Source organism: Quercus robur, chromosome 4, assembly GCF_932294415.1.
Source record: "Quercus robur chromosome 4, dhQueRobu3.1, whole genome shotgun sequence".
Lineage (NCBI taxonomy): Eukaryota > Viridiplantae > Streptophyta > Magnoliopsida > Fagales > Fagaceae > Quercus > Quercus robur.
Genome location: NC_065537.1, coordinates 43657761 through 43677262, shown reverse-complemented (window position 1 = coordinate 43677262; position 19502 = coordinate 43657761). Strand labels below are relative to the sequence as shown.

The 19502-nt window shown below is 36.3% G+C and overlaps 1 protein-coding gene across 11 annotated transcripts in view; it reads left to right on the top strand.

The window, feature by feature from the left end:
* LOC126722016 (serine/threonine-protein kinase ATM-like) overlaps positions 1-19502 on the top strand; it is a 35140-nt gene that overhangs the window by 7077 nt on the left and 8561 nt on the right. For 2 of the 11 annotated variants that reach the window (XR_007653948.1, XR_007653949.1), the window contains exons 1-6: positions 4636-4679; positions 4844-9308; positions 9452-9825; positions 11542-11809; positions 13313-13384; positions 13464-13504. Coding sequence is in view for 1 of the 11 variants with exons in the window: in XM_050425155.1 (XP_050281112.1) it covers positions 153-200; positions 380-419; positions 667-753; positions 4638-4679; positions 4844-4914; positions 6718-6745 (316 nt within the window). In the remaining 10 variants the exon portion in view is untranslated. Of the gene's footprint in view, positions 1-152; positions 201-379; positions 420-666; positions 754-4635; positions 4680-4843; positions 9309-9451; positions 9826-11541; positions 11810-13312; positions 18928-19502 lie in introns of those variants that run through there. The other 9 variants (XR_007653944.1, XR_007653943.1, XR_007653946.1 and 6 more) reach the window with 8 other exon arrangements.

Sequence of the window (19502 nt, the reverse complement as noted above, 5' to 3'; positions counted from 1 at the left end):
GGCTTGTAACATCAAGAAAATTGGATTTAGTTATTTATCAAAATGAAAATTTAGATTTAATTTGGATTAAGTCTTTGTTTGACTAAGATCATTAAATGTGACAGTTTTTTTGCTCCATTGTTCTTTTTCTAACATGTTTTATTTGTTCCCAGGTTTATTCGCTTCACATTGATTATCTTCTTGTGGCTAAATCAGCAGTTGTGAGTTTTGAAGTTTCCTTCTTATTTTTGTGTTTTTAATTTTGCTGCCCCAATTCATTTGCTTCTTTATAATTTATTTGACAGTTTCTGTGAAATGGATTGTTTACTTTCTTGATCTGTGGTTCCTATTTTACTTCTATGATGTATGCTGAGTATTGATGTGAAGAGCATTTCAACAGCCTCATAATGGAGAGTCCAGATTTCTCCCATAATGAAATGGTAAGTCTCACAAAGATACTGTATGTCATACCCATTTTGGATATAGAGATTTTTTTCCCCTTGCTATTCAGGATCATGTTTATGGTTCAATTTGTTGTAGAAAAGTAGACAGCCACTAAGGATCTGTGTCTTCAAGTACATTTGAACTTTTCTTATTTCTATTCTGGTCCTCTGCATTCTTGAAGATTCTCATAAATCCTTTTTTTTTTTTTTTTTTTTGGTTTTTTTGGGTCTTCTTGATCACCAGTTACCACTTAATGTTGAAATACTAGTCTCAGCAGTCACTCAAATCAATGAACCTGACAGCTTGTATGGGATCATCCAGTCACACAAGGTTAGTCTATATTATTTACCTTTTTGAATGTCCTTACAAGACCATTATCAGTATCTTTTGTGCCCTAGTGCTGATTGTGTGTGGTGCTACCTGGAGTGCTGTGCTTAGAGATATTTTTTGTGTACCACTGTGCCCCCACCCTCAAAACATAAAATCCTACCCAGACAACCCAAAAAAGGGGAGGGAGGAGGAGGAAAAAGAGAACAAGAAAGAGAGAAGAGGGGAAAATGGGAGAAAAGTTCTAATAGTTAAACCCTTCGCTATCCCTGACATGGATATAAATTGCAAATGGTGCAAATCAGTAATATTTTTGTCCTCTGCTTAGACGTTTTGTTTACTGTGCCTAGTTAGATCCTATTCTCAATTTTTCTATTGATTTGAGTTTTGAAACTTTAGTAGTCCATTGATGAAATAAATGACGGCAATGGTGGTGGAGTGTGGCAGTGAAGTAATCTGTAAGTGAATTGGGGGGGTTAATGAATGGTTGGGATCAGTTTTGCCTTCATGGTATATTGAATTTATCTTTGGAATCTTGAAGGGTCTAGACTCTAAAATTGTGGGAGGTGGACCATGATGTGTAGCTATGACTGTTTTTCATTTTAATTTTACTTTCTTTGGAGTTTGGACTCTAAAAAGTGTGTGTGTGTATGTATGTATGTATGTATATGTTAACATGAATTAGATAACAGAACCGACAGTGAACTCTAGACATGGTAAAAATCAAAGCTTTTTTACCTTGGGTTAAAACTAGGATTGTGTGTGTGTCTAAAATTGGGGGGGGGGTGGTATTTCAGTATTTCTGAATGGAATGCAATCATAACAAATCAGTTAGTCCCAGTCCCAAAACTTTGAGATTGGTCTCTATTTCTGAATGGAATAAAAAATAGAAAATCAGGTAATAAAAATGTGACAAACTGAGAAAATAAGGGAAAATTTAGCTGTCATTCAAGTTAAGAAGCCCTCCTCTTTTGGTACACATCACCAATGGCTCGGGACATAGGAAGTTCAGCATTCACCCAAGGCTTACCCCAAAGAGTAACAACGATACCACCAGCTGCTTCAATTCGAGCTCTTTCATCATCTCTACCTGGACTATGATCTTCTGTTAGTTCAGTAGCTGAAAGACTGGCTGTCAAGTTACCTGTCATTTTCATGTAAACATACAGATATTCAATTATTAGGTTAAAATAAGGTAAAGTTTTTATACTCCTTTACTTAATATACAACTAATGCTTAGGAAAGTCCTATTTCAGGTAAAAGCATTAAGAGAAAGAAATTCTTTATCATTTTAGCACATATCTAATCGACACAACTAATTTCAACTCAACTCAACTAAACCTTAATTCCCATTCAATAGTATGAGTTATCTTCTGGGTGCAACTGGTGTAAAAGTCAATAATCAATATCACTACATAAAAAAAAGGGAGATATCAGAGAACTAGAACCTTGACCAGACTGAATTTTCTTTGTGCATAAAAGGGCCTTTGAGTCACCAACATTGGCAATTAAAATCTTCCCATCAACAAGAAGAGCCACAGTGGCTGTGGATCCTGAGAAAATCCTCTTTTCAAAAGCCTCCTGAAAGCATATAGCAGAACATAGATAAAACTGTGAAGAAAACCAGTTAAAAGTACTAGAAGTGAACAGATTCTGCTTGCCTGAGAAAATTTGAAATCTATGTCACGAATTGTCCTCAACAATGCTTCTTTTAATATTTCCAAATGTGTTATTTCATCCTTAGTTACAGGTACTCCCTCGTACTGTTCCATTAGCTCGGAGGTATTGAATAAAGCATGTATGTAAAAGTAATCCAGCAGAAGTTTTGAAGCCATCTCACTAGCTTCCTCACCGATATGACCATCAAAAACTGCCATAACACCAACTGTACCCTCCCCAAGCCCATTTTTGCCTGCGTCCAAGTCAAGCTTCAAACAATAACTTGTCCACATCAATATAAACATCAAAAGTTTTCTGCCAGTTCAAGAAGTCATGCTCCTAAAGCAGTGTTTATTGGATTCATTATAAATTTATATTATTACCCTCTCTTTTTTTCATGTGTAAAATCTGAAATTTATGAATGTGAACATACAATAAAACCAGTCCTAAAATAATAAGGCTAATTTTCAAGAGCAAGGAAAGAGAGAGAGAGGGTACCAAGATGTGGTATCTTCATATCAAGATCACATACAATACGATCCTCTTGGCACTCCCTATGTCCCTGAAATGTGGCAAACTGGCAGTTCACAGTCTTATTTTGAAGAGATCCAGCGGAGAGATCCCACTCAGAACGTTCAGAAAGGCCACCTTCCTCATTTGCCATCATACGCGACATGGATACTCCATATGAAAATGGAATCAAGATAACAAAAATTGCTAACCAAAGTACTGAAATTTTAAACCCTTCCATTATGAAGTGGATAATAGAATTCTACTCCTGAGAAAAAAGAAACCCCAAAAGTCACACACAGAAGATTTTAAACTCCGAAAAAACAAACTAACAATGGGTAAGAAATTGCATAGAAACAAAAGCTTAGGACTCAATTTGTTCACTCCCTAGTAAAAGTTTCATTAAACAGCAGTCATAGAGGTTTATTTCAGGCAGCATGTAATCATGAGAACATGGGATTCTATGTTCTCAGTCTATCAGTTACAGATTCATGCAAGAAGTTACTCAAAACTTTACATTTCTATAGATTCATATGATATTTCTATAGACATGATACAGTGATTAATTAAAGAAATGCCAATTGTACTGCTTTAAAAAAAAAAAAAAAGTGTGTATACTTTAAGATGAACATTCTACCATTTCAGTAAAAAAAAAAAGATGAACAGTCAATAAACACAATAGACCATATTACCATAATAAACATGATGAAAAGTCAACTAATTTAGTAACCACTCTGAGCATACAAAAGAAGACCCAAAACCATTCCAAAAAAACTAAAAGCATTATGTCCTGTTTGGTTGCTAGGAAAGAAACCTCAAATTGTTTAGATTCGGATTTTTCATTTTTTAAGAAGTAGAAAAACAGAAAAACAACAATAAAAAAGGATTTGTTTTGTTTATAACAAGACTGATGGTTGTACCTGATCAATAGGGTTTGATTTGAATCTGAGAGGAACGATTTGATTGGGACTGTTGTAGTTGTAGTTGTAGAGTGAGTCAGTGTGAATGACTCTGACTCTGACTCGGACTCTCTCTCTCTGAGAGTAATCTTCCTCTATATGACTAAATGTAGTGCTCGGTTCTGTAGTTGGAGGTGATACATTGGTGAGCAACAGGATTGCCATGTCAGATTAGTCAAAGCAGCTATTGCCACATTGTCTGTTAATAATCATTTGATTGTCTTCAAAAAAAAAATAATCTTTTGATTTTTAATTAAATAAAACTAAGTTTTTTTTTTTTTTTTTAATATTAGCATTTGCCACGTCACCTATTAATAATCTTTTCATTTAACTAAAACCATATTACATAAGTTTCAATCAAGAAATTAAAAGCGGGGAACCATATGATATGTTTAGTTGGCATTTTAATACATGGACGAAGTTTTGGCAAAGTAGAAGTTGTAAACATATTACACAGAAATGATATAGTGATTAGTTAAAGAAATACCGACCAAAATTATTGACATTTGAGATATTAAAATAGATTAAATTAACCAAATACTAGCACATAAGCCACTTGTATTGCTAAACAAAGTAGAACTACTAGTCCGAATCGAACATAGATTATGGTTTTTTTTTTTTTTTGGCTCTCCAGATTAAGGTTTTGATTAACACAGCCTAAAAGATCTAATTGTTGGGAAATTTACTAACATAGCCTGCAAGTTTTTTCTAATTGTTTATTTGAGCTGCCACTTTAATATTCGTTTAATTTCCATGTAGGTAGATGCTGCTTTGGTGCTCCTTGGAAACATAATTTCATATGTGAGTGCCAGAATGTGTATCCTCGTAGACTGTGTTCTCGCACTTTATTTGCATTATTCTTTTTTCTAAGCATTTAGGCATTGTGTTCTATAATACAGTCCATTTACAAAAATGTAGATGCTTTTAATCTGAAAGTGTTTTTATGTCACCTATTCTTCTTCCAGGATTTAATAAACGCATATGTCATACCTCAAGATGTGTGGGATCTTAGGTTATTTAAAAGAAGGCCATCAGTGTAAGTGCATTTTACTTTGATTACATGTCAGTGGAAAAAAATTCATTTTGATTCTCCATGTCGCTTCATTATGGTCTATTAAATAGAGGAACTAAGGAGAAGACATTTGCATTACTCAGGACGTTTGTATGGTTTGTCAATTTTAGTTCACTATTCAATATACGTGATATGTGCAGTAAACACTTTTTTGTTAGGTACCAATGTGCATGTGAACACTCGTAAATTGTTGATTTTCCTTTAAATGGAAGCCAACATAGTATGTTTTATTCTTGTGCAAGATAAAATTTGTTAGCATGATGTGCTCATTTTAAACGTGGAGGGTTGAAATTTCCACCCAGGATGCATTTACAGCTAATACAATGGCACTGCCATATCAACAGTTAACTAATCAACCTTTTAATTTTGGTGGTTGGATTCTAGAATTATTGTATTGGACCTTTGTTAACATTGTGACATATTTTGTCAGTTGTAGCCTTTTTTTTTTCTTTTTTCAAACACTTATCTCTTGGGGGAATTTTGTGTTGGGAGTTGCCTGAAAATTCTGTGCCATCCCTGGGGAGGGCAGATGATAGAACTAGTTTAGTTAATTAGCAGAGATGTACCTTTAGGTTTAATTTAGGCTATATGGAGAGAGCGGAACAATAGAGCATTTGAACGGTTAGAATGGTCCACGACAGGTTTTAAGATGCTTTTATTGTATTTCTTATGTGAATGAATGACTGCTTTGTCATATCATTCAAGTTCTAATTTGTTCAAGTTTCATGATGATTTTAATTTCCCTTGATTTGACCTCCTGCGTGTACTTCTTGTGTGCAGGGTGATGTTCATATTTTTAATAAAGTTCTACTTATTCAAAAGAAAGAAAGAAAAGTATAGCTTCTAAACAAGCATCTAGACATTATTACTACTTCTACCTCAGTCTATGGAGTGGTTTATTTTGTTGCCTAATTTTAAAGTCTATGCAAAGTCTTCTGCATGGGTCCAGATTTTCGAGTTTTGGTTCGAAAAAGTAGGAAGCAGGCAGAATAATATCATAGATTGTATAAAGTAGTATGTGATCTCCATTTCAATATTTTGCTAAGTTGTGGTATGACATATGTTTATCATCTTGATGTGAGCTCTTATAAACTACTCTATCATTAGTATGTTCCCTGTTAATTTACTGCCTTAGGCATACAGCTGACTAGTATTTTGCTTTTCAAGTATTAAATCTCTTATGCCACTCGTGAACATAACTAGTTGGTAACCTATGCAATGCACGAGAAAATTCAACAAATACGATATTTATTTATTTATTTATAAATATAGAATCTCATAATAATGACAGTTATTATGATTATGTCTACATATAGAAATATTTATTCTATTATTTATAGAAACTATAATGTGGCAATATTCTAATATAGGGTGTGAATATGTTAGGTTTATAAGGAATCTTTATAGAATTTAAACTCATTTGAAAAACATATATTACAGAAAAAAATTTGGGCTTTCAAAATTTATGTCATCTATAGAAGAAATCAACAAAAGTCAAAGACTATGCTTTTATATACATTATAGATTATATCTTATTTGGGTCATGATGATTTGTCATTAAGAGGTTTCTTGGACATAGTTACCATGGTTTTGGTTTCAATTATGGCATTTGGTTGTGTGTTTTTTCCTTGCGACTATATACTTTGCTAAATCAATGCAACATATTGGAGTGGAAAGATTTAATTCCTTACCGTGTATTCTACATCGCTTACAATTCTTTTCTATACTGTGAAGATCATAACTTGCGTGCAAATGTCATGCTTGTAGGAACCAATACCTGTCATGCAACTTGTAAGGGAAACTGCAGTTGTTATGTAGGAGTTCGCACGGTCTTGGTAATCAAAATATCTTTAATATGATATCAAATGTGTTACAATCATAATTCAATTTTGGTTGGTATCATTTCTAGAATTGTATTGAAATAGAGAGATGAGTATTAGGTGTCTGGAAAAATTATTTGACCCCTATTAGGTCACTTGTACTCTTCATGGTCAATGATTGATGGCAACAGGCAGGCCAAGTGTTGGCTGGTAGCCAATGGTTGGCAACGGGCATGTAATGATGGCCTGCTAGGAATCAGGTGGACCTTGTGACAGCTGGTGGTTGGCAAGTGGTGGCCAATGGGCATCTAAGTATGGTATGGAGTACATTTCTGGACTTAATGTGACTTTCTTTAATATGGATGCTTAATGGTGCCATTGTTAATATCTCTATATGAATGATACCTGTTTTTAATTTTATTGTTATTTGTTATGTAATGAGTTCTACATATTGTGTCACTTTATGATGAATTAGAATATAATAGTCTATATAAGCCAAGTATGTACCCCAAGAAAGGGAGATTATTTTGATGAATAAAGTTTCTTTTGAAATTGAGTCCATGGTTTGGTGCCGACTCCAGCCAACCCTAAGTTTTGACTCCTAGTGGTTTTTTTCCTTGCTTGGTGCTATTCAAGCAAGCCTAGGTCCTGACTGTTCTCCATGTTAGGAAACTATGGGAAATAGCTTGACTTAATGCATATGATCCAGCTAGTGCATCATGTATGCAGCACCAGTAAGCATCAGTAAGTAAAGTTTTGTATGAGTAAGCACCAGTAACAACAACAGTGCAGCTTTAACACTTGGTACTAGACACCAGCAGCTTATTATAAGAGGCAGTTTATTAGTAAAGTTTTGTATCATCTTTGTAATTGAAGGTTAGAGTCATGTGCTTTTTAATTGATTGTGTCATGTGCTTAATTGTTGATTAGTTAGAAGCCATGTGCTTAACAGTTATTTAGTTAGATCATTAGATCTGTGTAGTTTGCTGGAAGTTAGTGTTAGTCAGTTAGCTGTGTTCATGAATTGTATGAAGGTGTGGAGATGGATTGTAAGAGGCATGCAATGAGAATTCAGTCTGTTCTTAATCCTATTCTTCTCTAATCCCTGTACTTTCTCTGTATTCTATCTCAACTCTTCTAAGGCATGGCATGAGATCTCTTTTAGGTAATCTGTAATCCCTCTCTTCTTTTCTGATTCTTTTATCTTTTGGGAGGGTGTGAGATCTGATTTTATTTATGGTGCCCTTCTAGAACTAGAATTGACATCCTTGCCATGTTTTGTATCAGAACGACTGCTCATACAATAAGAATTTGCAGGCCTGAAAAAGTGCATGAGACATGTTTTTAGGACATGAGATATTTATTTTGCTGATGCTCCAGACCATGCATGATTTTTGGTAACAGTATGCACATATTGGTATATAATCTTGGACTTACCTTAAAAAAACATATATAGCGTATGGAAATGACTAGAAATATTCATTAGTTAATTTTTGGTAAGCATACCACCAAATTACACCAATGTGCTCTAGCTCGAATAGCACTTTTCTCCCTCAATAGTGGGATAGAGGGTGAGGTTGTGGGAGGGAATTTGCAGGCTAGCACAGTTCACCACCATCCTCTTTTTTCTTCTTCTTCAGCGTTCTACATCATCTGCGTTCTCCAGATCCAGATCTTCTTCTTCCTCAGATCCAGTTTTTATCTTCTTCTTTGGCGTTCTACATCATGTGCTTTTGCCATCTCCAGATCCAGTTTTCTCCAGGTTGTCTTCTTCTTCTTCTTTTGATCCAGATCTTCTTTTCCTTCTCTTCTCCTTTTCTCCTCCTTCCAGGTGGATATTCTGTCCAGGTAAGCACACCATCCCTTGAATCTCAAGTGTTAGAAACTCAAGTTCTACATCAAACTCGAGTTTCAGAGTCTCGAGATGCTAGTTTTTTATATAGTTTTGCAACTTGACAATTAATGAAAATGTTTAAAAAATAATGTTAAATGCAAAAAAAATTCAAGGTTGTGGATTTAAAACTCACATGGTGTGGCTTTCCATAAAAAAAAGAAAAAAAGAAAAAACTAATTTAGAATGATGATGAAACGCTTCTGCTTTGTCATTACTAAATTTAGAATGGCAACATAAAACTCCTTTTCCTTGATCTCGTCTTTAATTAGCCTCCTTCCCATAAAAAATTATCATGTATGTTTCCTCTACTTATTATTGATACTGTCCTCATTAAACTTTGATTTTCTAATCAATCCTAGACTTTTAAGATTCTCTTATTTTGAAGTTTCTTTTGTAGTTTTTAATTCATCTTAGTTTTGTTATACTTGCTTTTTGTAGAGAACTAACCCCAGCTGAAATTGATGTATTTAGCTGGAGTGGAGTGGCTCGCTGCTTGCTCTTCTTGCCTGCCATATGTCTTTGAAGAGATATTATTAATCAAATTTATGTTGCATTCCTTCACATTGTAGCAGGGGTGATGAATATAATGTAGATTAATTGAGAGGATTAAATTTCCAATTTGTCTGAATTGGAGCAGCAAACAGGTGAGCCAATTGACTGGTGTCCCTTTTTTTAGTGCGCTGGTGGCCTTAGACAGGAAAATAGTATACCTTGTCAGACATACCTTTTCAAACACTCATTAAAAATTGTTTTACCTGCGTGTTTAATGTTTTCCATGTTGTGCCAGGATATGTGCTGGGGTCAATTGCCTTGCCTCTTCATGTGGCTGACTTAAGCAGTCCTAAAATCATCAAGCCTTTGGCCGATTCCAATTAGGATGTTAGCTACAGCAAAGGGAGGGGTACACAACCCCGTGAGACTATCTGAAATTATCTTAGAATCACATTCAAAACACACATCTCGTATACATCTCCCAAGCAAAGAGAACTCTTTCCACCGTGGCCTTTCCTTCGATTTCCAAAGGTCCCAGTGGTTGGAAAATCAGTTTACTCATAGCTGCTGTAACTCTCCCCTCATGGTCTCTAATCACCATGCCTACACCAGCACGCCGAACTTGATTAAATATTGCACCATTCACAAGAACTAGTGAATGCCATCAGTGTAAGTGCATTTTACTTTGATTACATGTCAGTGGAAACAAATTCCTTATTTCCTTTTGATTCTCCATGCTTGCTTCTTTATGGACTTTAAAATAGTCGGACTAAGGAGAAAACATTTGCATTACTCAGGACATTTGTATGTTTTGTCAATTTTTGTTGACTATTTAATTTATGTGATATGTGCAGTAAACACTTTTTTGTTAGGTACAAATGTGCATGTAAGCACTCGTAAATTGTTGATTTTCCATTAAATGGCAGCCACTATAGTATGTTTTATTCTTGTGCAAAATAGAATTTGTTAGCATGATGTGCTCATTTTAAAGGTGGAGGATTGAAATTTCCACCCAGGATGCATTTACAGCTTACACAATGGCACTGCAATCTCAGAAGTTAACTAATCAACCTTTCAATTTTGGTGGTTACATTCTAGAATTATTGTATTGGACTGTTGTTAACATTGTGACATATTTTGTCAGCTATAGCCTTTTGCTTGTTCTCAAACACTTATCTCTTGGGGGAATTTTGCGTTAGGACTTGCGTGAGAATTCTGTGCCATCCCTGGGGAGGGCAGATGACAGAACTATTTGGTGATTTGCTTTTGGATTGATAAATTTTCCAAATTGCATTTGATTGTCCATTGTTTAAACCAAATTGTCATAGAATATCTAATACTTCAAAACTTTTTGGGTTTGTATGTTTGCATTTTAGGTCTAGGGGGTGACTAACTTGATTCTCAATCTCGTGTATTTTTCTTGAGTACTCTCGTACTCAGATGGGATACAAGTGTAATTTCCCTTCGCCTCATTGTCACTTTGTTAGAGTTGTTGTCATCTTTATTGAGTCTACTTCATATCATTCCTCTCCTTCCTCTATGAGTGTTAGTTCTCCTCCGTGTCTTCCTTGATTGCTTCCACTACCAGCATTGATACTTCCTTGGCCACAACTCCCGAGAAACCATTACAAGTGTTATGAGAAGTATATATGCTAGGAAAAATTAGTTATAATGATTAGAAACATCATATAAACAAAATGCCTTGTGTTACGGTAATTTAATTTTTACCCAATTCACTTCTTGAGAATAACAAAACACAAGGTACTTGTCAACTTAATGAAGTTGGGGTAGTGTTGCAGAACATTTAAGTTTCATGTCAGTTTCAAGTGTTTCAAAAAGTTGTTCTTTCGTTGAACTGGAAATGGATTCAGGGTCACATAATTCAACCCCATAATCAAATTGTTTCTGTTCCATAAGGCATGGATACTTTGATAATTGAAAGGTATTGATATAAATGCTTGACGGGAAACTTGAATATTATGTTTTAAGTGTGCATTTTTACTGAAAAAGGAAAAAAAGGTTTTATGTATGCAATTTATACTATATTTCTAGGAAACAAATTCTTTATAGGTTAATTCTTCAATTCTTGTACAGGATGGTTTTATTTTTTAGCTAACCAATGTGTATGATCTTCTGTTTGAAAAATAGAAGTGGCGACATCTTTGTGGGACATGGTATTATTTACATTGCACACAAACTTATAAATTTGTGTTTATATTATGCTGTAATATTTGGCTTGTAATATCAAGAAAATTGGATTTAGTTATTTATCAAAATGAAAATTTAGATTTAATTGGGATTAAGTCTTTGTTTGACTAAGATCATTAAATGTGACTGTGTTTTTGCTCCATTGTTCTTTTTCTAACACGTTTTATTTGTTTCCAGGTTTATTCGCTTTGCATTGATTATCTTCTTGTAGCTAAATCAGCAATTGTGAGTTTTGAAGTTTCCTTCTTATTTTTGTGTTTTTAATTTTGCTGCCCCAATCCATTTAATTCTTTTATCATTTATTTGACAGTTTATGTGACATGGGTTGTTTGCTTTCTTTATCTGTGGTTCTTATTTTACTTCTATGATGTATGTTGAGTATTGGTGTGAAGAGCATTTCAACAGCCTCATAATGGAGATTCCAGATTTCTCCCATAATGAAATTGTAAGTCTCACTGAGATACTGTGTGTCATACCCATTTTGGATATAGAGGTTTTTGTTCCCCTGCTGTTCAGGATCATGTTTATGGTCCAATTTGTTGTAGAAAAATAGACGGCCACTAAGGATCCATGTAATCTTCAAGTACATTTGAACTGTTCGTATTTCTATTTTGGTCCTCTGCATTCTTGAAGACTCTCATAAATCCTGTCTTTTTTGACAAGTGAATTGAAATATATTAAGAAAAGCTTATTTTGTATGTTATATTTTGTTGATGCTTTCTTAATATGGAATAGGCTTTGGTTTTGATTTTCATAAACTTTTTTTGTTTTAAGCTTTGGCCCCTATGTTCAAATCCTGGTTCCATCCTTGGTTGGTAGGTTTCACGTATGTCAAAATTGAAGAAGAAATTTATGTCTGTTTTTTATTTTTTCTATTTCCTTTTTTCTTGGTGTGATAAAAAATTTGATTTTAGACATACATGGTGCACATTTGATTTCTACAAGCATAATGGTTAGTGGGCTTGAGATATTGAAACCAAGATTTTCTTGTTGATCTTTCAGAACAAAATAATCATCTTACGTATCTTTTTTTTAGTTGGATAGGTAATAATAGTTTTATTGTAAAAATACTACTTCATGCAAAAAAAGGCACAGATATTTGCATTGTGATTATTTGTAAAGGATATCCAAAACTGGCTTGCCATAGTATAGCCTCTTGGTGCCACTCTTGAGCTTGAAAACTTGATATTTTGACACGTGAAAGATTCCCATATCTGGTATGCATATATTTTCATATCCTTGTCCATTGCAAATTCCCTTTAGTTTTTTCTTTTCCTTGGTTTATAGTACAGTGGATTATGTAACATGATTGGTGTAGCAATCCAAAAGAGTTGGATACGATTTAATGGAGGAGATATATGATCTAAAGACCTTACACCTTTCTCTGTTTTAATTTTTTTGGAGGATATTCCTGCCATAATTAATATTCAGGGTTCGTTTGGATATTGCTTATTTTGCTGAAAACTGAAAATTGAAAACTAAAAACACTGTAATAAAATAATTTTTAAATGTGTGTATAGTACTGTGGGATCCATTTTTAATGAAAGTTTTGTTGAAAATAAAGGTTTGTGGGTCCCATGTACAGGGCATAGGGCCCACTGAACAGTGCATAATCACGTGAAAACTGACTTTTCAAAAAAAAAAAGTGAAACGTAGAAACGCAGGGACGTGGACGTGTATCCAAATGGATACTCAATCTAAGAATGCTAATTGATGTGGTTGTTCTAATTTTCTATGCATTTTATCTTCTCAATGCCTAGCATGGAGGCAATACAAATGCTTTTACATCTTCAGAGCACACAAACTATTATTTTGATGTTAATACTAATGGTTTTGAAGAGGCTTTGGATAGGTAGATTTTGTTCTTCATTTTTCTGCTGCCTGTTATTCTCATAAGTGCTCTCAGAAATGTAACCCTAGAATGTCTTTTTTTGTTGTTGTTGTTCAGATTTGCTCAATTCTTTATTAAACATTTGATGTCAGCTGATGCTACCAATGGAAATCAAAGCTGCTGATTCTGGTTTTTGTTCTTTTCTGACCTAACACCGTTACTTGCCTTTTTTTATTTATTTATTGTTTATCATCTCTCTCTCATGCAGAGAATCATAAAAACTTGTCTGATGCTTGGAGAATGAACCAGGTACTAGTTATTGCCTTTGCTAAGCATTTTTATAACTACAAGGTGCTCTATATATCAATCTTAAAATACTATATGATTGATATTCAAGGTAGTAGATAGTTTTTTAGGAAAAGCAGATCTTTGAAATGAATGTAGAAACTACTCTAATATCTATGGTGCTACCATTGTTAATATAATTCATTGGTTAGATATACGCCATATGGCCTGTATGGTTAGATTATTTTCTTATATCAGCTTCCTCTTTTCAAAGCTCTGATATTTAGAAGCCATTTTTGGAATTTGGCCTTGTAGTGTTTTCCAATTTCATCATGAGTTTTTTTTTTTTTTCCTTTTGGGTTAGCCCCCTATACAGCTCCAGACATGAACTTCTTAACCCAGTTGGCCACACTTTGTTAGTTGGATCAACCCAACTCACTAGTCATTCCTTGTTTCATCAATGGTGATGGGAAGTATTTTATAAGGTTGTCTCTATTGAACTTTAAATTGCAAGCAGAAAAGAAAACAAAGAATTATGTACCAGATAGGGAATCTAAAAATAGCTGAATGGATTCCCTAGAAGTAAAACCCCATGCACGAGACCAATCAAAGAAGGTCCCTGCAAATAAAGCTAGGAGTTGATCCCCACACTACAAAAAACATGACTTGTTTCAACCCACTTTTTCCAAGGGTTCACCGAAAATGGTTGAAACAAACGCTAAAAACTAGCACGCTAATTAAAATCTGACCAATCTTGTTACAATGGTCATTAAAGCCCTTGAAATAAACTAAAACACTAAATCCCGCATAATTGTTGCCTCCAAATTTTTACATTCTTCAACGGAATTCTAAAACAACCTTTAATAAAAGATATCCAAATATTTCAACCCTCAGAATAAAGTCTCTCTCTCACAAACTCAGAATTCAGAAAACCAATTTTCGAATAAAGTCTTTGCTCTCTCTCTCTCTCTCTCTCCCTGTTTGTTTCTCGAGAAAAAAAACCCTAAATTACCTAATAGAACTTTTCAAAGAATTTTTGGTATTCTATCTTGTTTTCTCTCTCTCATTTTCTCCATTGATATTTCTCTTCCTCACCAATAATATAATTTGGGGCTAGGATTTGGATGTTTCTCTCCGTTTGTTTCCCGAGAAAAAAAAACCCTAAATTACCTAGTAGAACTTTGCAAAGAATTTTTGGTATTCTATCTTGTTTTCTCTCTCTCACTCTCTCCATTGATATTTCTCTTCCTCACCAATAATATAATTTGGGGCTAGGGTTTGGATACTTTGGAAATGGAATTTCATACTAGTCTCTTGGAATCTGAAGAATTGGTTGGCACTCTCACAGTATTGGTTAAGTGGCAAGGGGTGGTAGATGGTTTTATATGGGCATGCTCAGGGGTTTATGGCCCAAATGATAATATTGAAAGAGGACACGTGGGATGAGTTGGTTGGTGTTCAGCAATACTAGAGGATACCGTGGTGTTGTTTTAGGGACTTTAATATTGTATGGTTTCCAAGTGAACATTTGGGTGGAACACGTCTAACTCCGGCTATGGAAAGATTCTCTGAATTTATTAAGGACCTTAATTTGATTGACTTGCCGCTGGAAGGAGGTAGCTATACTTGGTCTAGTGGTACAAATCAACCATCAATGTCTAGGATTGATAGAGCTTTGATCACTCATGATTGGGAGGAACACTATCCGGATCTTATTCAAAGGATTTTACCTCATTCCATTTTAGATTATAGTCCAATTCTTTTGGAGGTGGGGGGAATGGTGAGGGGGAAGAGTCCTTTCAGGTTTGGAAACATGTGGTTGAAGACAGATGGGATTGTGGATAGAGTTCAATCCTGGTGGAATCGGCATTCATTTGTAGGTACATCTAGTTTTGTGCTTGCTAAGAAATTAAAGGATTTGAAGGAGGACATAATTTAGTGGAATCGTAGAGAGTTTGGTATTGTAGATCGTCAAAAGAAACAAGAACAATTGCTGGAGGAGTTGAAAATTGTAGATGTTATGGAAGAGGAGCTTGGGCTCACTAATGGGGAGAAATGTTATATGGCAGATTTGAGGTCTCAAGTGGAGTATCTTCTTTCTTTGGAAGAAATTTCCTAGAGACAAAAATCTAGAATGTTATGTATTAAGGAAGGGGATAATAAGACCAAGTTCTTCCATAAGATGGCAAACTCCCATAGAAGGTATAATCATCTGAGGATCTTGGAGGTGGATGGGGTGGTTTTTGAGGAGGAATCCAAGGTAACTGCTCAGGTAGTATAGTCTTATAAAAATTTGTATAAGGAGTATGAGGGGTGGAGGCCTTTTGTGGAGGGCTTGGAGTTTGATTGTATTGGGGATATGGAGAGGGTTTGGCTTGAAAGGAAGTTTGAGAGAGAAGATTTTTCAAGTTGTAAGAGACTTGGAAGGGGACAAAGCTCCAGGTCCGAATGGGTTTACTATGGCTTTTTATCATCGTTGTTGGAGAGTAGTGGAAAAATATGTTTTAGCGGTCTTTGAAGAGCTTTTTCAATATTGTAAGTTTGAAAAATCTCTTAATGCTACTTTCATTGCTTTAATTCAAAAAAGAATGATGCCTCGAACATTAGAGATTTCCGGCCTATTAGCTTGGTGGGGAATGTGTATAAAATCTTGGCTAAGGTTTTGGCAAATTGTCTGAGAATGGTTTTAGATTTGTTGATCTTTGAAACTTAGAATAGCTCTATGGGTGGGAGACAAATCCTTGATTCGGTTTTTATTGCAAATGATTGTGCTGATAGTCAAGTGAAGAGTTGGGTTCTTGGGGTCATATGTTAACTTGATTTTGAGAAAGCCTATGATCATGTGAATTAGGAGGCTTTTCGAGATTTGTTGAATAGGATGGGCTTTGGAGTGAAGTGGTGGTGTAAGTTGATTTGCACTTGTATATCCACAATTCAGTTCTCTATCTTGATTAATAGGTCTTTAGCTGATTTTTTTGGTAGCTCAAGGGGATTAAGACAAGGGGATCCGCTATCTCCTATGCAGTTTTTGATTATGATGGAGGTTTTCAGTAGGATGTTGAGAAGAGTGGAGGGTGCTGGCTTAATCTGTGGTTTTAAAGCGGAGGGTAGGAGGGGTGGTGGGTAGGGCTGTCCAACAACCCGTTAGCCCGAACCACCCGTCCGACCCGAAGGCCCACGGGCGGATCAGAATGCCTAGACGGGTCGAGTGCGGGTCTCTTAGAGTTAAAATTTCGGGTTTTTGGTTCAGTTTGGGTTCCATATTTACTAACCCGTAGAAACCGACCCGACCCATGAGAAATTTAAAAGGAAAAAGGATGAGTTTCACACGCTTCAGTTTCAGATTCACGTTCTCCTCTCTCTCTTCTCTCTCTCAAATCCCTAAACCTAGCCCCCTTCTTACTGTCGCCGTTGTCAAGTTGATCGCATTGCCTTCGCTGTTGACTTGTAGTCATCGTTGCACTCACTATCCTTAGGTTGAGTCTCGCTCAAACCCCCTCTTTGCCTCTTTTGATCTGCCATTGATCTTGTGCATCTGATGGTGAGTCAAAGTTTTTTTTTTTTTTTTTTAATTAAATTTTTTTTTTTTATGTGGTGATGGTGGATTATGGAGTGGTGGTGGTGGTGGTGCTGGTTTAGTATTTTCTTTCTCTTCGTTTCAGTTTCATCGATCTGGGGTTTGTGGACTCATTTTTGCTATTTGATTCTTTGTAGGTTTGGATTGTGGTTTCTATCCTTTGGGTTTTTGATTTTCTCTGAGTTGGCTTCTCGTGCTTGGGTTTTGATTTTTGGGTTTGGTTTGGGTTTTTTATTTTCTCTGGGTTGATTTCTCTGGGTCTGGGTTTTGATTTCTCTATTTGCTTCAGACTCGAAATCACCCGATGGGTTCGACCTGCTCAACCGATGACTCGAGTCGACGGGTTCGATCCGAACATTCAGTCGGCCACGGGTCTAATTTCTATTCACCCGATTGTATTGGGTCGGGTGTGGGTCAACCCTAAACCTGATCCGACCCGACCTGTGGATAGCCCTAGTGGTGGGGAATGTGTTTTACATCTATTGTTGTTACTTTGTTTTTAGGCTGTGATAGGTTTGAAGGTCGATGTGCAGAAGAGTGAAATGGTTCCAATAGGAGAGGTAGATGATATGCATGCCTTGGCTGAAAATTTGGGCTGCAGAGTTGGAACTTTGCCTGTCTTATCTTGGCATGCCGTTGGGGGTTTCGCATAACTCTCCTTCAATTTGGAATCCTATCTTAGAAAAAATTGAGCGGAAGTTGGCTGGGTGGAAGAAGTTGTATTTTTCTAAAGGGGGTAGATTGACACTTACAAGTTAGCATAAAGGTGACCACCCGTCGAAGGGGATGTTATTCAAGAATAAAGCCTCCGTTTAGTATGTGTTGACCCTCTACTCTGTGGAGCATAATAAGCAATACAAAGTCATCAAGTCTGACACTAATAGGTTGGTGGTGCGGTGCATACATGAGGCATGTCCATGGTCAATTCGGGCTATTTGCAGTAAGAAGCACGGGATGTGGGCGATTAGTAAATGTAAGGGTCCCCACAATTGCACATCCCTCCAGGTAGCGACCGATGGACGGATGATGGATTTAAGGTTCATTTCCATTGCACTTGAGCAGTATGTATGAGAGGACATAACCCGATCCATAAAGGACATGCGTAGTATGTTGCATGTGAAGCATGAGCATGATGTAACTATGTACAAGGTTTGGGAAGCCAAACAGAAGGCAATTGCGCGTATTTACGGGGATTTTGATGAGTCATACATGGAATTGCCACGGTTTCTAGCGGCATTGTCCGATGTAGATTCGGACACTGTAACTTTGTTAAAGTGCGACCCTCGTGTCTCGGGGACTTATATATTCAACTCCACGTTTTGAGCTTTCGGTCCGTGTATTAGAGGGTTCAGGCATTGCAGACCGGTTATAAGCATAGATGCAACGCACCTTTATGGCAAGTACAAAGGAAACTGTTGATAGTAATGGAAACAGATGGTAACAGCGAGGTTTATCCACTCATGTTTGCCATTGTTGAAAGCGAGAGCATGGAGACATGGGGATGGTTCTTGGCATGCCTACTGACCTATGTTATAGAGCAGACCAATTTGTATATAATCTCCGATAGGCATCGTGAGATACAATCATGCTTTGATGACACCACTAGCGGCTACTTGGAAGCGCCTTTAACCCATCATCGGTATTGCCTCTGCTATTTAGTAAGCAATGTTAACACTAACTTCAATAGTGTGGCGTTGAAGAACTTGGTATGGAAGGTAGCCACTGCGAATCAAGTTAGGAAGTTTGAAAACACCATGTATTGCATCAAGAATGTCAATTCAGATGCGTACGACTATCTTAAGTCTGTACCTCAAGAAAAGTGGACACTTGCACATGACCATGAGCATCGATATGGGGCAACCTGTCAGAGTGCTTTAATGGGGTACTTAAGGGCGCATGTAGCTTGCCCATAATCGCAATGGTGAAGTTCACATTTTATAAGGTGAACTCGTACTTTGACGATTGTCGAAACAAAACCCTAGAGCAGTTGGAAGAGGGGCAAGAGTGGTGCAAATATGCGTATGACAAGTTCGAGGAAAATCAAGAGAAGGTGAAGCTCCATATGGTTAGAAGGATGAGCACGCAACAACGCTTATATACAGTGGAGACACAGTCTTCACTGTTGTCTACTGGCGGGGGAGCTCACACCCATAGGGTTTCTCTCATGGACATGACATGCACGTGCGGGAAATGGAAAGCAAACAAGATCCTCTGTTCACACTTAATAGCAGTTTGTGCCAAGTACAACCATGATGCAATGGAGTTTATGGATCGTTTCTACTGCGTGTCCGAACAGTATCACAGCTATGAGCCGATTTTCCAACCACTAAAAGATAGGTTAGAATGGTTGGAGTTGGCAATGAGATGGATAACGAGGATAGAGAGTTGCCAACCTCTTTGTAGATTGAGAACGGACCAAAGTTAAAGTGGGTTGTGTCGTCAAGA